At 41.0% G+C, this 17,439-nt stretch overlaps 3 protein-coding genes across 12 annotated transcripts in view; 2 read left to right on the top strand and 1 right to left on the bottom strand.

The window, feature by feature from the left end:
• marchf1 (membrane-associated ring finger (C3HC4) 1) overlaps nt 1-6,648 on the top strand; it is a 39,243-nt gene extending 32,595 nt beyond the window's left edge. For 6 of the 9 annotated variants that reach the window (XM_054778466.1, XM_054778461.1, XM_054778464.1 and 3 more), the window contains 2 exons: nt 2,984-3,028; nt 3,109-6,648. In XM_054778466.1, the coding sequence (XP_054634441.1) occupies nt 2,984-3,028; nt 3,109-3,419 (356 nt within the window). In that variant the 3' untranslated portion in view covers nt 3,420-6,648. Of the gene's footprint in view, nt 1 lies in introns of all 9 variants that reach the window. The other 3 variants (XR_008570640.1, XM_054778467.1, XM_054778468.1) reach the window with 3 other exon arrangements.
• tma16 (translation machinery associated 16 homolog) lies at nt 6,280-9,717 on the bottom strand. The gene is made up of 7 exons (XM_054778469.1): nt 9,568-9,717; nt 9,364-9,473; nt 9,253-9,290; nt 9,091-9,175; nt 7,780-7,928; nt 7,658-7,700; nt 6,280-6,808 (listed from the first exon to the last, which is right to left on the bottom strand). Exons 1-7 carry the CDS (start codon nt 9,568-9,570, stop codon nt 6,649-6,651), a joined length of 588 nt encoding a protein of 195 aa, XP_054634444.1. The 5' UTR covers nt 9,571-9,717; the 3' UTR covers nt 6,280-6,648.
• Nucleotides 9,718-10,977: 1,260 nt separating this feature from the next.
• Nucleotides 10,978-17,137, top strand: tmem154 (transmembrane protein 154). Of its 2 annotated transcripts, none has more exons than XM_054779243.1 (8): nt 10,978-11,183; nt 13,263-13,352; nt 13,502-13,576; nt 13,714-13,770; nt 14,073-14,243; nt 14,375-14,429; nt 14,806-14,882; nt 16,942-17,137. In XM_054779243.1, exons 1-8 carry the CDS (start codon nt 11,078-11,080, stop codon nt 16,944-16,946), a joined length of 636 nt encoding a protein of 211 aa, XP_054635218.1. In that variant the 5' UTR covers nt 10,978-11,077; the 3' UTR covers nt 16,947-17,137. The 2 variants fall into 2 exon arrangements, with proteins under 2 accessions (XP_054635218.1, XP_054635217.1); XM_054779242.1 differs by having other exon boundaries at nt 10,984-11,183; nt 14,070-14,243.
• The last annotated feature ends 302 nt before the right edge of the window (nt 17,138-17,439 follow it).

Genomic DNA, 17,439 nt, shown 5'->3' with positions numbered 1-17,439 from the left:
GGCGTCTGTGTAGGCTCTCAGTTGTACAGGAGTTGTCCATCGAGGAAAAGGCTTCTTGAGACGTCATCTGTACTTCTGTGAAGAAGGTGTCGGGCGTTTCGCTCCTCATCCGAAGAGCTTCGTCAGCGAACTAATAAGTGCTGGTAGCCTAGGCCTTAACTACAGTAAGAGTGGGCGGAATTGGTGTGCCAACACCCTCCTACTATTGGTTCCTTACTATTGGTTCCTTGTACCATTTAGGGTTTTTTTTTCAACAGTTTCTTTTTTATTAGTTTTTAGGAACTTTATGACTTTTGTCCCACGTAATATTTGGGATCGACTGATAATTGGCGCCGATATTCGTCATTTTTACACCTTTTTTTTTAATCCGACGGCCGATAAGAGATGAAAAGCGGAACTATGCGACGCAAAGTTCAACAAACCTACACGGGTAAATTAGAGCGGCGCACCCAAACACCGCAGCCGATGTTTCTCCTGCTAGACGACCTCGTTGAGACAAGGGCGGCATAGCATCCTTTTTGCTCCAGTGATGCAAACAAATAGGAGTGTGACAAAATATCCATCTAACTCATGAACAAGGATTGGGAAATAAACTCGTATGTGCTGCTAAGCCTGGAGACTTGCCGCTACGGAGCTAGTTGTGCTAGCACGTAGCGCTGGAGCTAAAAAGCTCCCAGCAAGTACGCCAGTGCAGTAATTACACACACACACACACACACACTAAAAAACACTAACGACAGGATGTTGTCAAGTTCTTTTGTTTCTTTTCATTCAAAAGTTATGCAATTACACGTGATGATCTCGTGACATTGTCCCTTTAAGACACCAATAACGTCCTACTTCTGTCCATGAAGGATCGTGGGAAATATATTTAAACATAATAAAATATGTGTAAAATGATTGCTAATCTATTTATCCGTGTTCATGTCAAACTATTAAATGTCACCGTGCAAAATACACACGTACACCTGCAAGTACTATAAAATGAATGAATGGACCAATGCATTCTGTTGAGTGGATGAAGATACAGTAAAAAGGTTTGTGTTTGTGAAGTGTGTAGGAGTAGGGGGTACATGTCAGAAGGGGTACACCCCTGCAAAGGGCTTGGGACCACTGAGTTAAAGTAAGTCAACTTTTGGAGAGTGTATTATTTAAAATTGTGTCACCAATATTTTCACTTTTACTCCAAATGAATATCGGCTGCAAATATCGGTTATCAGCCTCCTTGACGACAAAAATCGGTATCGGCCCTGAAAGAAGCACATTGGTCGATCTCTAGTTCCTACAGTCACCATTTTACCCTTCGATCATTACAGCTTTTTTCCTGTAATATTACAACTTTTTCTTCACACTTTTACTTCTTGCAAATCACGACTAGCATTCCAAACTTTGTCTTACAGCTTTTCAACTCTTTTTTTCTTCTATATTCTCTTTTGAAATGTATTCTTTGAACCAGGGACGCACGATGATTATGGGGATGATATGAGGGAATTATGATGTCGTACCGATAAATGCCATAACATTAAAAATAATTCAGATAACCGATCTTTTAAAAAAAATGCTCCAGTGAGGCGAGATTACCCATCCTGTGCGGGTGAGCAAATCAAGCGCTCCTTTCCCCCTGAACTCCCTTGTAAACAAACATTCACTTTAAGAGGAAGGACGTACCAAATGATACGCGATGAGAGGGAAACAGTCATCGAGCACACAACGAACTTTATCTGCCACGTGGAACGCCAGCACCGCAGCGTTTGAAAAGTGCAATATGTTTGGCGTCACAAGGGCTGCTCGGCGCGTGTGCATGAATACAGTGCACCTTGCTGTGCCGCGCTCGTATGGAGCCTCCCTCTCTGTACTCTGGTTCTCCTGATCTCTGTAGACACTTTTTTTTCAATACAATTAAGCAAGAAAAATAGCAGAAATTGGAAAACCCCCAGTAATTTTACCAGAATAAAGTAGAAATATTACAGTGAAGTCACAATATTAATATTAAAACTTTTTACCATGATGACAAAAAATATGTATATTACAATTTTGCAATATAATAGCGAGTTCCGCAATATTAGTAACGAAACAAAAAGTAAAGTTGGAAAATTCGGTCAGGTGATATCACACGTCAAAACATTATGGGAATAATTTCACAGTGTTATGAAAAAAATAAATAAATAATAGCTCTTCCCACACGATACTCCGCTTCTCCTGACCTCCGTGGCGTCACACCGCCTGCTCGGAGCGTGTGCCCAAACACAGTACACCTTGCTGGGCCACAGAAGGTGGCTCCCTACCCCTCTATACTCTGGTTCTCCTGATAGTAGTGATGTGGTAGCAGTAATGTCATCATATTTCATTAGGACAAACCAACAGGTACACTTGGTCAAATCCTAATTTCTTCAAGTTCTTCGTACGTCCTGGTGTGCACAAACTACACTTGGAAAAACCCAAGATGTCGTGCAGCTCTACTTTTAACTCTTGAGCTTCTTTGAGCATAATATTCCGACCATATTCTGTGACCATTGGCCTTTTGTCACAATATCACGAGTGTGTTGTTTGTTTGTTTTTTCTAGTAATGTTTTTTGCTAGTTTGCTGTTTTAGGGTTGCTCTGTGTGTTGTGATGCCATGTTGATTGATTGCGTGTTGTGCTGTGCCTTTCATAGACGCATAGAAATGAATTGCAAGTGATGCGAGTTCCATGATTGAAAAGGATGATTTGTCCCTGTGGTGTCCTAGGTAGTCTGTATCACTCAATATGTACAGTATGTACCCTGTATGTATCACGGTCATATACGGTATCGTAACCAATTGGGATCCATGGTGATACATTTGTAGCTCTTGTAGGTGGGTTGGAAAATTCGCTTTGTTTGCACGAGTTGATTAGAATCAGATGCCAGTTTGAGCCAATCCAGGGGGCGTGGCCGTGATATATGTACAGTATATGTGATATACTGCATGACCATAAAGAGAAATGAATGCTGTTGATTGCAGAGGAGTTATGGAGGGTTTCTCTTCTGAAGTACTATACTCCAGAGGGTAAGCACAGCTTTGCACCAGCCGAGGCGGTTGACGGCGCCCCCCGCAGGCTGCCCTAAAGAGCGCGTCTGTGCTTGCAGGCGTGCTGGAGTGGCCGTTCTGGACCAAGCTGATCGTGGTGGCCATCGGCTTCACGGGGGGGCTGATCTTCATGTACATCCAGTGCAAAGTCTACCTGCAGCTGTGGCGCCGCCTCAAGGCCTTCAACCGCATCATCACCGTGCAGAACTGCCCCGACAAGAACCCCCACGGCCGCCCGCCCACCGCCCCCCGCCTGGCCAACGGCAAGCGCGAGGCGGTGGAGGTTCCCGTCGGCCCGGCCCCGGGGACCCACCTGGACTCTGATGCCTCCCTGGAGGCGGCGGTGGCGCCCATGCAGAACCCCGTGTGACACAAACGGAGTTGAAGCTGGACTCACATCAACTGTGCGTGTGCGTGTGTGTGGCCAGCAGCACCAATGGGGCTCTTGCGCCACAGAGGCTGGAGATGAAGAGCGAGGAAGAGCAGGCCTCCAACGGTTCCAGCAAGGCTGGTGATGACCATTTTTGGCTGACTTTTTCCACACTTTGACACCATCTTTGCACTTTTCAAACTGCACTAACACACCTTGAATGTGTTTTTAAAGCCTCTTTCACACAGCCAGTCTGGCATTTTGTATAAACAGTACGGACACCGCATGGGGGCACTTCTGAGATAGTATGGGACCAGAGACGGTGGCAGGATGATGCCTGTGTGAAAGGTAATGCCGTAAAGGCGGGACACTCACTCCTTCCGCCCTGTTGTGGTGAAAGAGATTGTAGAGAGAGATTGATTGAAGCACTGCCGGTATTTTTTAAATTGCCATTTATACAGTGGTACCTTGGCATACGAGTATCCCAAAGTGTTTTTTTAGATGCGAGCCGTCTTTCGGCTGAGTTGTTTGCAGCTAAAATTTGGGTTATGAGCTGCTAGTTACCGGCATGACTGAAGACGAGGATGGATGGAAATAGCATTAGCAGCGCGCTAGCTAGTCACCGGGAAAGATTTTCAACACATCAGCAAAACATACGTACATGATAGCCATCTCATTGATCTTATTTATGATGTATTGTGTAAAACATCAAATTAAAAGCACTAAATGAATACAGAGCCACCATCCACCAGTACCAGCCTGGACTTTGTTTTTCAGAGAACAAATATGCATGTCAGCACTCAGTTAGCTCATCACATCTTACCTTGATGCATTCCTACATAGTATCAGCACTTGGGAGCAAATATGAGTTGAAAGAAAAAGGCTGAAAATACAGTATAGTAGTCCATCTGTGCAGCGTGGGACAAAGTTTGATGGCGCGTTCAAGGACCGCTCGCATTAAACATGCAAAAACTCTGGGATTTCTTACTGTATATTATTTTTGGAATAAAACAATGGCCCATATTTCCAAAATTTATATCCCTTTACATGAAATTTGATGTAGTTATTTACAAATTCATTTTTTGCACTTACAGCATACTTGGGGATACGATGTGTTCTTTTACACATTTGAAAATACTCTAAGAATGACACTTGGCAATTGGCTTCTTTATTTTGTAATGGAAGATTCATTGATGGAGCATCTGGGGCCGTCTGATAGCGTCTTAGCCTGCCCGAAGAGGCGCTTAAATCGTCCTTTAAGTTTCTTATCGAGTTGTTCCATTTTGTAAAAAATATCAGTAATTTTCTTCACAAATGATAGAAGTCCAAATAAAAGGTTCCTCTGGAAGAAACTAGAAGTTTTCTCTAAGAAACGTCCGCAAGCGAAGTCCCACAATCTAAGTCCAATAAGATTTCAGCAGTGTTGCAAGCCAAATAAAATCCAAAGTCCAAATGAGGCGCTGAAAGGTTCCAGGTGGAATCCAAAAAGTTTATTCCAAATCCGAGTTGTTCCAGCCAGACAACTGAGCTCTTTCCAGCCAGACATCACCTTTTATACTCTTTTCGTGGGGAGGCGCTGTCCTTTTCAGCTATTCTGATTGGCCATAACATTCTAAAGGCCTTATAGTGCAAAGTGTGGGCTTTTCCGTGAAATGTGTTCAGAGTACCACAACCGCTTTCGTTCCAGTTATTTCTCCAGTGCAATACACGCACACTACAGTGTGACTGAGGCCCGCTTAGTCAGCATAAATCTTGTCCTGGAGCGTAACACTCCTTTCCTCACCCGTGCACCCTGGCGGCCTCTAATGTACAGAAAGGGTACTGACTTAAATTGTTTTCCAAGGGGTCATTTAAAGGACCGCACAAAGGGTTATAATTCCGTTGTGTCTACTGCAATGAAAAGTTTTAACATACACCATTACAAAAGATTATACAGTGCACCCTTTGCAGAACTTTTATAGCGCTTCTTTTTTTATTACAGCACGAGCGCTGTTCCCTTTAAGAACAATTGCATCGTGTGAAGTTGAGTGTCTCTCTCTCTTCCCTGTTTTGTCTACACCGCCCATTGTTTTGTGCGTCCTGATTGGCTGTAGACGATTGTCAATCAATCTCCGTGCCGCCCGCTTCGTCTCCTGTGTCATTGCTAGCTGGCTAGCTTGTAAAAGAATCTTGTTTGAATGAGGACTGCAACAGGAGTGGAATACGCGTGGTAACTTCATCATTTCTTCTGTCCTACCTGAAGGTTGATCATTAAGATCCAAACGAAGGTTTGAAACTTCTTTGAGAGTGTTTAAACGAGAGAAAAGTATGATGAGGGTGTTTACAGGCTTAAAACATATATAATCATTGTAAAAAAAATAAAAAAAAGAAGTTGGCTACCTCGGGGATTTCACTTATTGAGGGCTATTTTGGGAACCCACCCCACGATAAACAAGGGAACTATAATGTGAATATAACAAAGAAAAACAGGAAAATACTCTTACCCTAAAAAGGACAGCACATCATGTCTACATCAACAAACGTAAGCATTGAATCATATCAGATTGTTGTTCTGAAAAGATATGCTGTTTGAATGGTGTCGTAACCTGTGTGTATAGATGCGTATCCAATCGTCTACCAGAGATTTACATCCCTGCATCGTATTGGTAAAAAGGTCTGTCTGCGATTAACTCTGATTAATTCTGACTTAACTATGGACAAAGTGCCGTTAATCGTGATTAAATAGTTCAATCAATTGACAGCCATAAAAAAGTATATATTTTATGATAAATGTATAAAAGTGGCGGCTCCACCCGCTTGTAAACGCCTGGTACTCTCTGCAGTTAGGTAACAAACCCCACTATATGAGGAAATGCAAAAGAAAAGGTCATTTGCTGCTCCATAAAGATAACGTAAGGTTTATTTGTGGTTTCTTCTGGACAATCCAACACCAAAGAAGAGTCTAGAAGCATGATTGTGGCGTTGTGAAATCTTTTAAAAGGTGAAGGCCAGATGTAGTCTTTCATGACGACCACTTTGGTATCTACTAAGGATACTTTTCCTGTCTAGGAAGGAATATGAATGCAATGTAGAAGCTTCCACCTGAAATATACGGCACCACTTTTTCTACATCTGGCGCCATCTGCTGGTGAAAGGTTTGGAGACACCCCCACCCCCTACCCCAGCTAATCAATGTGAAGGTGTCTCCAACCTGTGACTGCTACTGTATTTGCAATAAATGTACACAAAATCAACTGGAGTCAGACATCTTTTCCTTTTCATCCAACTCTTCTTTCTCTTCTTCAGCAGCATCGTTCTTCTCCTCTCCCGTGTCCATCACTTCCACACCTTTGTTTGAGACCTTTCTCAGTTTAATATTTGGAAGTTTCTTCAAGTCCCCTGTCCATTCCCTGCAGAACGGAAGAAGGAAAAGCTGCGTCACCCCAGCGCCCCCTCAAGGCTCATTAGGAGAACTGCTCCACTTGCACACAGCAGAAAATAACCTTTTTTAATCACCTTTTCCCCCCAAATAAATGATATAATACCAGCAAAATACAGTAATCCCTTGCTATATCCCGGTTCAAATATCGCTCCGTCACTATATCGCTGTTTTTCAAACAAACATTAATAAATGATGGCTGGTGGTTGACTATGGCCTATTATTAGTCAAAAATATTGAAAGACAAGTCATATGTAGTACTGTGCTGACTAGGCATCAGTAATGTTATGATTACATTAACTTTACTGCTTGGAGACTGGCTACTGGCCGAGACGGACATGCCACGGATGTACTAAGCTTTTGTGTCTTTTGTCCTTGTTTCCCACTCCGTTTGAAACACTTTAAGTTCAGAATAAGTAAATTGGAGAAGCTAACTAGTTAGCTCGGTATGTTGCTATGCTAGCGCCACATGTCATGTCCCTGCAGTGATTCCGTAGCCTGAGCAAACAAAGGATAATAGGAACGTAAAGGTGTTATTTCATGTCTGCAGGGCTCTAAGAATGTTAAAACTTGACAGGTTTTTTATACTCTACCTACCAACATATTCCATTTATTAACTTTGACTCTTATATCGTGGAAATTCATTTAACGCGTTAATTGGTCTGGGACCAATTAACTGCCATAATGAGGGATTACTGCTAGTTTGAATGAATAGAAAAGTGAAGACAGAGATGCCACCAACAAATAAATGTCTTCATGATGGGTTAGGGTTAGTGTGCACACTATCAAGTAGACACATTCCGAGTGTCATTGAACGCACCTGAAGGTTTTCAGGTGTTTTGTGTTGATGAAGTCTGGGATCTCTGAAGCAGATGAGAAGCACATCAGACACAACATGGAGTATTGATGAAGCATTTCCATCCTACAAGAGGACACACTGACCCAATCCCACGCCCTCGTACTGCGCTCGCTCCCGCTCGATATTCTGCTTGATGGTGCTCTCTCTGGCACAGTGGAGACGACCTTGACGACCTTTGATGCTGTTCACCAGCTCAATCTGCTCCAGCTCCGAATCAAACCTCTGAAGGTACCTGCACACACACAAATTATACACAGTAAATTGAATATTTCGGGAGTTATGACATAGAAAACCTGTTTACGATCTTCTACATATGCTTTTTAATGTTATTAGAGCCCTCCAGACATGAAATAACACCCCTATAGTCACCTTTACACTCCTATTACCCAATATAGTAGACATAAGAGAAAATAAGACATAAAAAACCTGCTTACAACTGTCTAAATATATTTTTTAACATTATTAGAGTGTCTAGACATGAAATAACACACCTATAGTCACCTTTATACTCCTACTACCTAATATAGTAGTAGTAGTAGTATAAGGTATAATAGTAGACATAAGACAAAATAAGACATTAAGCAGAAAAACTGTTTACTAAATATGCTTTTCAACATTATTAGAGCCCACTAGACATGAAATAACACCCCTCGAGTCACCTTTACACTCCTATTACCCAATATAGTAGACATAATAAGAGAAAATAAGACATTTAAGACATAAATAAGACTGATGTTTGTGTGTGTTGCTGCAAATATTTTCGTTTCAGTTGAATTACGGCCACAACAGTAGCCCGTGCTGTTATTTCATGATGATTATTATTGTTATGTTATTATTATTGTGCCTGTTGTTGGATTATTTAAACCTGCAATAAAAGCCTGTTGTTACGATGATCAAGTCTTGTGCTTGTTTCATCAAACAATCACTGACACCTAGTGGCCAACGTAGTATACTACATTTAGAGTACACAGTTTTAATGTGGCTTCTTAATTCCTTGTACAGTTTTAGTTCACTGAGCCAAAAATACACAACATTTGCTTCAATATGCATATTTTTGGACTAATAATTCATTGAAGGTTACATTACAAAGTAAATATTCAAATTTCCTCTCATTTTCACGGAATTTCTGCTCAATACTCAAACAACAAATGGCAACTGTCCTCTCTACCCACCCTGTTTCTGTCTGCAATTGACTCCACCTTTCACAAACTATTTTTCATTCTCACGGCAATAAGAGAGGTCACTTGTCCACTCAATACATGATGCGTACTTTCATCTGTTCGCACATGCGCGAGCAGATGAAAAATTCACTCGCAATATGTCATATTTTCATGGCAAAATGCGCGCATTTAGTGGCAGTCTGGTTATAGGTCATGTTTTGATGTCCTGCTCACCTTTCAATTATGTCACAAGCATCCTTTTTGGTGTAACTGGTCTTTTGCGGGTCCAGCTGCGCCTGGAACCACAGCAGCTTCTCCCCTACGTTTGACAAGATAACACCATAACATAATGCATTGCAAGAAATAACAATATACTTTATTATACTACCAGCTTACCAATGGTGTTCAGACGTGCTGCCTTCTCAATTTTCTGTCTGCAGCAACAGAAAACAATTTAGCATTTTTAACAGCACTTAAAATAAAATAAATATACTTCTTTGGAAGAACCTTTCTTTCTTCTTTAGTCGTATTTCCTCGCTGGCCAAGTAGGCAGCTTTCCTGCTGTACGGATGGACAACCTTCTCCGCAGGTTTGCCCTTCTGTTTCCGATTCTTCGGCTGAAAATGCAATCACTTATTAAAGTCAAATTAAATATATTCGTCTTATTTTTATAATTACATAGTTTTTAAATGCATGTTAACGCCGCATTACCATTTTTTCTGATGGGTAACTCGTGCTGCCCACTGTTGACAAAACCGACCGGAAGCGGAAGCTGTACGTCTAGAAAATGTGATCGGGTAAAATAAAGGTCAATATAGAAAAGTCCTACTGTAAAGACGTCGTAAAGACGCAAACCGTTTGCTTTAAGTTGTGTTTTCTTTTAATAACAAGGACTAAAATGATGTTGCGTGCGATACAATGGACGCAATATTAAAATGCCATTATCATTTTGATTCACGTGATACAAATATGCAACGGCGAACCAGTACAAGCACATTAAACAGCACACTTTTGCCATTAATGTTTATTTTTTTAACTTGAATGTAAAATAACGCCGAAAATAATCAATACAATATCCGCCTCATCATGAAATGATGATAAAATATTTATCATCACGACCAAGTAGCTGATCTCAACCTTACGGAGAGAAATTGATGGGTAAAAAAAGGACGAATGTTTGCAAGAGAACGCAAAACTATTTCTATACAAAAACTGAACTCTATACAAAGCATTGTACTTCCGTGTTTAGAGCGGATGTTGAAACTTGAGATGAAATTTCAAGTTAAGAGCAGAGGATTCATTAAGTTTGTGATATGAGTGTTTCCTTACAAGACAAACAGTGCACACAAGTGGAAGAATCCCATGTCTGGCTAATCAATGTATCTCCTTTGGAGTGCCAGTACTGAAAGAGATGTGTTTCCAGGAACATTAGCTCGGACCGGATGTTAGCATTTTATTTTCAAAAGAGAAGTCGAATAACCATCACGGAATTGAAAACGTGTTCCTGTTGTTACAGTATCACTTTATATCTCTACAGTTGTGCAGTTAGGGATGCGGAAATGCTGATGTTGGAAATTAAATTATGCATTTCCAGCCGATTTTCGCTATGTGGAGGCAAGCGATGACCGAAAGTGTATCCTGTAGCTTCACAACTTTTGGCCAGATAACACAAAACCTTTGCAAGCTCAAGCAAACATCTGACCTTTTTTTTTTTTATTTGTTTTTTTTACCCATCAATTTTTGGGACTTTGTAAAACCTTGATTTGTGTTTTGTTTCTTTGTTTTAATCTTAAAAAAAAAACAAAAAAAACTTGCAATTGGGCACAAATAATTGAGCCCTGTGATTTCTGCCTAGCAACAACGTCCTATGCCAGGACTCACCAAAGTTAGTTTAATAAAATTAAAACACAAAACTTTATCCATCACAATGACTGTCTTTAAATATATATATGTCATAACAATATATTTTTTACCATTGAAAAAAAGTTTTTAAAAAAATAAATAAAAAAAGATTGTCCTGACGCCTCAGCCCCCACCCCCTGCATACCTGCAGCAGGAATGTGCATGCGCATGCATCAGACTTGTGGTGACACGTACAAGTGTGTTGCGTCACACCCGAGTGACTCGTCTTTTTTCCTGTCAAGCAGCGTCAGGAAGTGCGATGCTGTGACGGCGGCGGTGTGAGACGCGTACACACAACACAAGCGCACACGATGGCATCATGTCCGCCTCGCGGCCTTCTACCATGAGAGGCCCCCGGGGGAACACCCCTCCTCTGGTGTTCCTGCTGCTCTTGTGGCTCCTGTATGGGACCTGGACTGGGACAGGTAAGCATGCTGGACGTTTTTTTTGTTGTTGTTGTTGTTTTTGCTGTGTCAGCAAAGACACGGACCGCACATCAGTTGGTGTGCCTGACAGTGACTACTTTCATCAAGATCTATATCTGATAGAGTAGACGAGGACATTTAAGCTCAATCTTTCAGCTTTATTGTTTTTAGCCCCGAGGACAAAATGTTCCCTGTGGTGAGCACCTCCACTTCACGCTTTTGCAACCGTTTTGATTTTTGTGGCAGCAGCTACAAGCAGAAGTGGTAACTTCCTGTAAGCGCTGACTGTCACACACCACTCGGCAGAATCCCACGGCAAAACCAGGCTGTCATGTGCATGCCAGGCCCCTAGATGGCGATGTCGCCTTGCAAGCTCCCAGCCAACATGTTTCCAGCATCTTTCCAATACAGCACTTCAGTCCTGATACGTGAATTTCCCCAAAGTAGGATTCAACGTTAATAAATAGAATATTTTTGTAGTTTGAGCATAGAAAACCTGTTTATGACTGCGGGTTTTACCTCTCGACATGAAATAACACCCCTATAGTCACCTTTACACTCCTATTATTCTTTGTTTACACCACATTGCTAATGCACAGGCTTCGGGATCGCTGCAGGGACACAAGAGGTGGCCACGGCTTTAAACGTTAGCAAGCTAGCAAGGTAACTAGTTTGCCTCCAATTTATTCATTCTAAACTTAAAGAAAAAGTGCACTTTTTTTTAAAGAATGTTGCCCATCATCCACAATCCTCGTGTGAGACATGAACACACGTCTTTCTCTTTTCTGTGCCTTTCAAAGATATAAAAACAGGTAAAAAGAGGCAGCTCATTAATGCACGTAATGGGACGCACCTACTCCGTTATGAACATTGTTACGCCCAAGAACTACGTTACTGGTGTAGTGACACCTCGCCACACCACAGCGGCTAACTACTAGCCGGCTAGCAGCTAGCTTCACCACACACTCACTCACAATGCCTCAGGCCAGCCGAAGGTAACGCTACATATTGGAGCTGCAATTCTACAATCAAAGTGTATTAACAAGTCATTCAGCTAGAAAAACTGAAGAATTAGCTTCACTGCTGTGCTCCTTCCAGAGGCCTCATGTACCTTTTTTCTTTCTTTTTTCTTTAACAAGCCAACTTTTTTTTTTCATTTTTGGCTTCAGTTCTTTTTTTCATTGTCTCATGGGGCAGTCGTGGGCGTTGGCCTGTGAATTCTGCCTAGCAACAAGTGGTCTCGCCACCAAGCCACGCGAGCAGGAAAAAACATGTAGCTAAAAAAAGCCTCATAATCCTTACACAGTCGTCCTTAACCACTTCACAGCTTCACTCTGTCACGGTTTTCCAAATAAGTATATATCAATTAATAAATCATTGCTGTTTCTAAATGAAGCGTTACCAGCATAAATGACTAAATTAGCTAAAATTAGCTAAAATATATCTCTCTCTGTATTTAGAAGGCCGTCACAGGTGTTTTATATGTCTTATTTTCTCTTATTATGTCTACTATATTGGGCAATAGGAGTGTAAAGGTGACTCTAGGGGTGTTATTTCATGTCTAGAGGGCTCTAATCATGTTCAAAGTGTATTTAGAAGGAGGTCAACAGGGCTCCTGTGCTCTAACTAGCAGAATATTCCACGGAGGAAGCTTACTTTGTGGAAACTGCCTTATCACCAATGGACGGCCATAAACGAGGACTTACTGAAGCGTGGTGTTTGGAATAATCAGCCCAACCTCACGTTGCTGTACTCTGTCTAGGGGCACATAGCTGTCTGCCCCTAGTTAACAGCCTCGTGTGTGTGACATATAACTGTACCTTTTTGTCTTTTTGCATGATGAACGCAGAAATAAAAAATGACAAACTTTTTTTTTAGTTGAGTTATTTCATTGGCCTATTTCATTGGTCGTCATGATGGTGTATTCTGCCCAGCAACAAGCGGTTTGGCCAACAGCTGGCAATGTTTGCTAGCTATCTAAAAGGCGCTAAGAAAGTCTGCATGTGAACTGAAACCACGCCAAGACAATGTGAGCTGAGTGCAGCTGTGTTGTCGTCGTTCTTGTCGTGTCATGCCAAGATGGCGCTGCTGACCAAGAAAGCGAGATGCCTGCCGAAGAGACGGAAGACGCGGAAAAAGTTGTGGAAGGCGACACGGACGTCCTCGCAGGTCAGACGTTTTATGCTTGAGAAATGTTCACATGACCAACAAACAGGAAGTCGTCCGCACCCAGAGGATGCATTAGCACCCCCTAGCGGCCGTGTGGTATTAGCACATGAGCATGTGTGACAACTAAGCTCTTGGATGCCCGCTTCTAGAGCCCACGTTATCTCCTCCAGACGTGCCCCCGACGCTAGACCCACCCCCCACCCAGGAGGGTGGCACAGATTCAGGTAAGACTGGGCTTAACTTCTTTTGACACTTGCATGAATGTTGTTAAAACATTGCATGTGCCCGTAATGAAGCGCTTTACGATGGCCCTGGTTTGACCTCGGAACACATTCTTCCTATTTTCCTGATTTCTTTGCAGAGTGGATTGGAACTCAAGACAAAGCAGAAGATCTTGGTTCTGGGGAGGACAGTCCAGGTAGAAAGAAGACTTTATTCAATATTATTTGCAGTTTAGTTTCATTTCGTTTCTATGTATCTATTTTATTTGACTTATTTTATTTTGTTTTATTTTGTTTTATTTGATGTTTTTATTTCATTTTTTATTTGATTTGATTTTAGTTTTGTTTCATTTTGTTTCTATTTATCTATTTTATCTTTATATAATTAATTTTATTTAATGTTATTTTTTAAATGTTTTTTTATTTGGTTTTATTTTTATTTAATTAATATTTTATTTTTATTCAATTCATATTTTAATTTAATTACGTTTTCCAGAAGCAAGCACAGAGGATATGAACTATGCGGACTCCACCCTCAGTCCTCTGGAAGACGAGGGCCTGAGTCTCCCCATCATCGTCATCCCGGTGGCGCTGGTGGTCTTCATCATTGCCACCATCGTTTTGGGCCTCTTCCTCAAACGCAGGTTGAGTAAAGAGGCTGCCAATCAGGGTAAAGTGCTTTCAATCCAACTTTATTGCACATTGCACAGGTTGCCATTGGCGTGTATTTCGGTCGTTAGCTAGCATTTATGCAGCATATGAGTAAAACAGACTTTTTGTGCCTTTTTTTTGGGGTTGTAGATTCAAGAAAAGATGATCCATATCTGGACGGGTCCAGCATGGAGAAAGTGCCAATGTACGTACTGCATTAAAAATCCATCTCTTTCGATGTTCTTCCATACAAGTGTAAAAAGAAGTCAACCGCTGTATGCTGACACCAGTCAACCTTTGAAGACACGAACCTAATGCAGAGCAACACTGTCACCTAGTGGCGCTTTATAGGTACCACCGCAGCCTTTTCATACAGGATGAGCATGCGGGGGTCATTTTGAAACAAAGAAGCAATCCAGTGTGGCTCCGATATGTACCGCAAGTGAGCTGCACGGTAAAAACGTACCCCGGGCCGCACTTTGGCGTATCGAGGAGTTAGCATCTGCCATGTACAGTACATGTATGTACTTGATCAAATACAATACAGCGTATGACGAGTTTGTGTGTTGCTGTGTTGTCAGGCCCATGTTTGAAGAAGACGTGCCCTCCGTCTTGGAGCTGGAGATGGACGAGTTGGACCAGTGGATGAAAAATGACGGTAGGCTTTAGCGGAACGGGAAGACCACAAACAGATTAAATGAAGATTAAAGGCACCAAGGACGCTGCTTGACTTTTTTTTTTTTACCCACAATGTACAAATCAAAGCTCTATCAACTATACAGGTAGCTAGCTAGCACCTTCGCAAATAAAAGTCAAATAAAGCCAATGTACTCATCCATACTGCCACAATTCAATGGTTGAAAACAACTCTTTTGACGTTTTGGGCATATTTTTGGTACTGTTCTGTTATTTTATTCATTTAAAAATAAAAAATGTCCAAAAATAACCCCGTAAGAAGTTAAAAAAAAAGGTTGTATTTATTATAACTGTTTGCAACATGCGGTGCCTTATGGACACAATGCGTCCGCGGTTTTCTGTCGCCCCCTGGTGGTCAAAATTACAAACGACTTTGTGTGTCATGTGTCTTTCATCCAGCAGAGGTCGCTGATTCCAGCCGTTTACAGTGAGTTGCACAGATGACAAAGCACGTGATCGGTTGAAATGTTTTTTGTCTGTAAAAGGCAATCCTTTCTTTGCATAACATTGGGCACACAAATCACTTGAGTAGGTACACGTGCACTGTACTAATGACGTGGCAGGCATAATAATAGTCACTTTTTTACGTGGACTCAATCAATGGTATGTTTATTTATGCAGTCTGCAAAAATGTAACTTCATATTTTGTAAAAATGCAACTTTCTTCTTATAAAATTACAACTTTTTGTTTTTAAAATTACAACTTTATTCCTGTAAATAAATTACAACTTTAGTTTTGTAAAATTTTGTAAAACTGAATTATTGTACAATTGTAACTTTACATAAAAATACTACTTAAAATGTGTAAAGTTTTGACTTCACGATTGTAAAATAATTACATCTTTTTGCAAAATTGTAACTTCATTATTTTGTGTGTAAAATTACAAATTTCTTCCTCTAAAGAAATTACAACTTTATTCTTGTAAAATTATAACTTAATGTTTGTGAAATGTCACCTTTATTATTCCAATTATAACTCTGTGTTTGTCAAATTAAAACCTTATTTTTGTAAAATTGTAACTTTATTTTTTGTAAAATTACAACTTTATTTCTTTAAATAAAGTCCAAATTTATGATTGTAAATAAATTACGAATTGACTCTTGTACAATTCTAACTTTATTTTTGTAAAATTACTTCTTTATTCCTGTAAGTAAATCACAAATTTATTCTTGTAAAATTAAAAGTTTATTTTTGTAAATACTTAATTTTTTCCCCTGTTTTCTAACATTGTTGTTGTAAAATTCCTCCTTGATTTGTGTACTAGAGTATTAGAACCTTGTAAAATGATAATGTTATGTTTGTAAAACCACAGATTAATTATAGCAAAAGTATCATTTTATTTTTGTAAGAATATGACGTGTTCCTGCACCATTCTGCTTTATTTGTGTAACATTAGAACTTCATTGTTGTACTGTTGGAATGCTGTGTTTGTACGGTTTATTGGTGTCAAAAGCAAACTTTATTTGTGTACGATTGCGTGACCCTTCTTTGTTGAAACGTGTGTCGGTCGTTGCGAGAGCGTGACCCGTGTGGAGCAACCGAAACTCCGCCCTCACTACCCCCGCAACATGACCTGCTTCCACGATGTGCTGAGGAGGCCGAGGTCCACACGCACACACACGCAACGCACACCCACTCACACACGCACACACGCACACACGCGCTGACGTTACTCAACCTTTTCTCAGGCTTTTAAAGAATTTCCCAATGATGGCGAGAGGGTGCATTCATTCAGCTCTGTGTACACAATAGATTACACAAGCGTGTGTGTGTGTGTGTGTGTGTGTGTGCAATATCAGCGCTTGTTGTGCTTGTTGTGCTTGTTGTGTTGTGTCACATACGTGGTGAGATGCGTTGCTGCAATCAGAACTAGGCAGGAGTCAACGATAAAAGAAATTCATGGCTGGAGTAGAATCATTCTGCAATCTTTCCAAAGTCTTCTTGGTGCCTTTTAGTGGCTTAGAAGGTGTTTGCTTGTAAATAGAAGATTCCTCACCGCTTTTCATCGCTTTCACCGCAGGATGACACAACACAGCAACACGGGACTGCCATGCCACCATCACCTTCATCAGCTTCTTCTTTCTTGGACTTGACTGGGATGAAGGCGACCAAGTCTAGTGACTATTTGGATTGTAATCAATTGTAATACAAATACTCACCACAACACCTTACAACATACTTTTGTACATACTACAGCAATAAAAATGTCCCACATGTCCCACACTTTGTCTTTACACTGTCACCCTGCTTCATTCCATTCATAGACTAGAATTACACCTTCACAAAACTGTATTTTTGTACAAAAGATCAAAGATGGCGCCCTCCGTGGCAGACGTCTCTGTGACACTCTCCCGTGTTTTTCTATTTTTTGCTATTTTATTGTTCATTTTGGACATTCAACACACTCACGCAGTACATTACAACAGGGAGACACTTTTGAACATCGGCAGGGTTCACCATGAACTTTCATTTAGCCTCTCAGTCTTTGCCTTTCTTCTGCGCCGGGAGAACGCAGCAG

The sequence above is a fragment of the Dunckerocampus dactyliophorus genome, chromosome 6, assembly GCF_027744805.1.
Source record: "Dunckerocampus dactyliophorus isolate RoL2022-P2 chromosome 6, RoL_Ddac_1.1, whole genome shotgun sequence".
In the NCBI taxonomy this organism is placed as follows: Eukaryota; Metazoa; Chordata; class Actinopteri; order Syngnathiformes; family Syngnathidae; genus Dunckerocampus; species Dunckerocampus dactyliophorus.
This window is presented reverse-complemented; position numbering and strand designations above follow the sequence as displayed.

Coding starts and splice junctions, on each gene's coding strand:
- tma16 (XM_054778469.1), bottom strand. Junction 9,176..9,252: donor AGCACGTCTGAACACCATTG/GTAAGCTGGTAG, acceptor TGTCAAACGTAG/GGGAGAAGCTGCTGTGGTTC. Junction 7,701..7,779: donor GTACGAGGGCGTGGGATTGG/GTCAGTGTGTCC, acceptor CATCTGCTTCAG/AGATCCCAGACTTCATCAAC.
- tmem154 (XM_054779242.1), top strand. CDS start 11,078: ATGTCCGCCTCGCGGCCTTCTACCATGAGAGGCCCCCGGGGGAACACC. Junction 11,184..13,262: donor TGGGACCTGGACTGGGACAG/GTAAGCATGCTG, acceptor TGTCATGCCAAG/ATGGCGCTGCTGACCAAGAA. Junction 14,430..14,805: donor AGCATGGAGAAAGTGCCAAT/GTACGTACTGCA, acceptor CTGTGTTGTCAG/GCCCATGTTTGAAGAAGACG.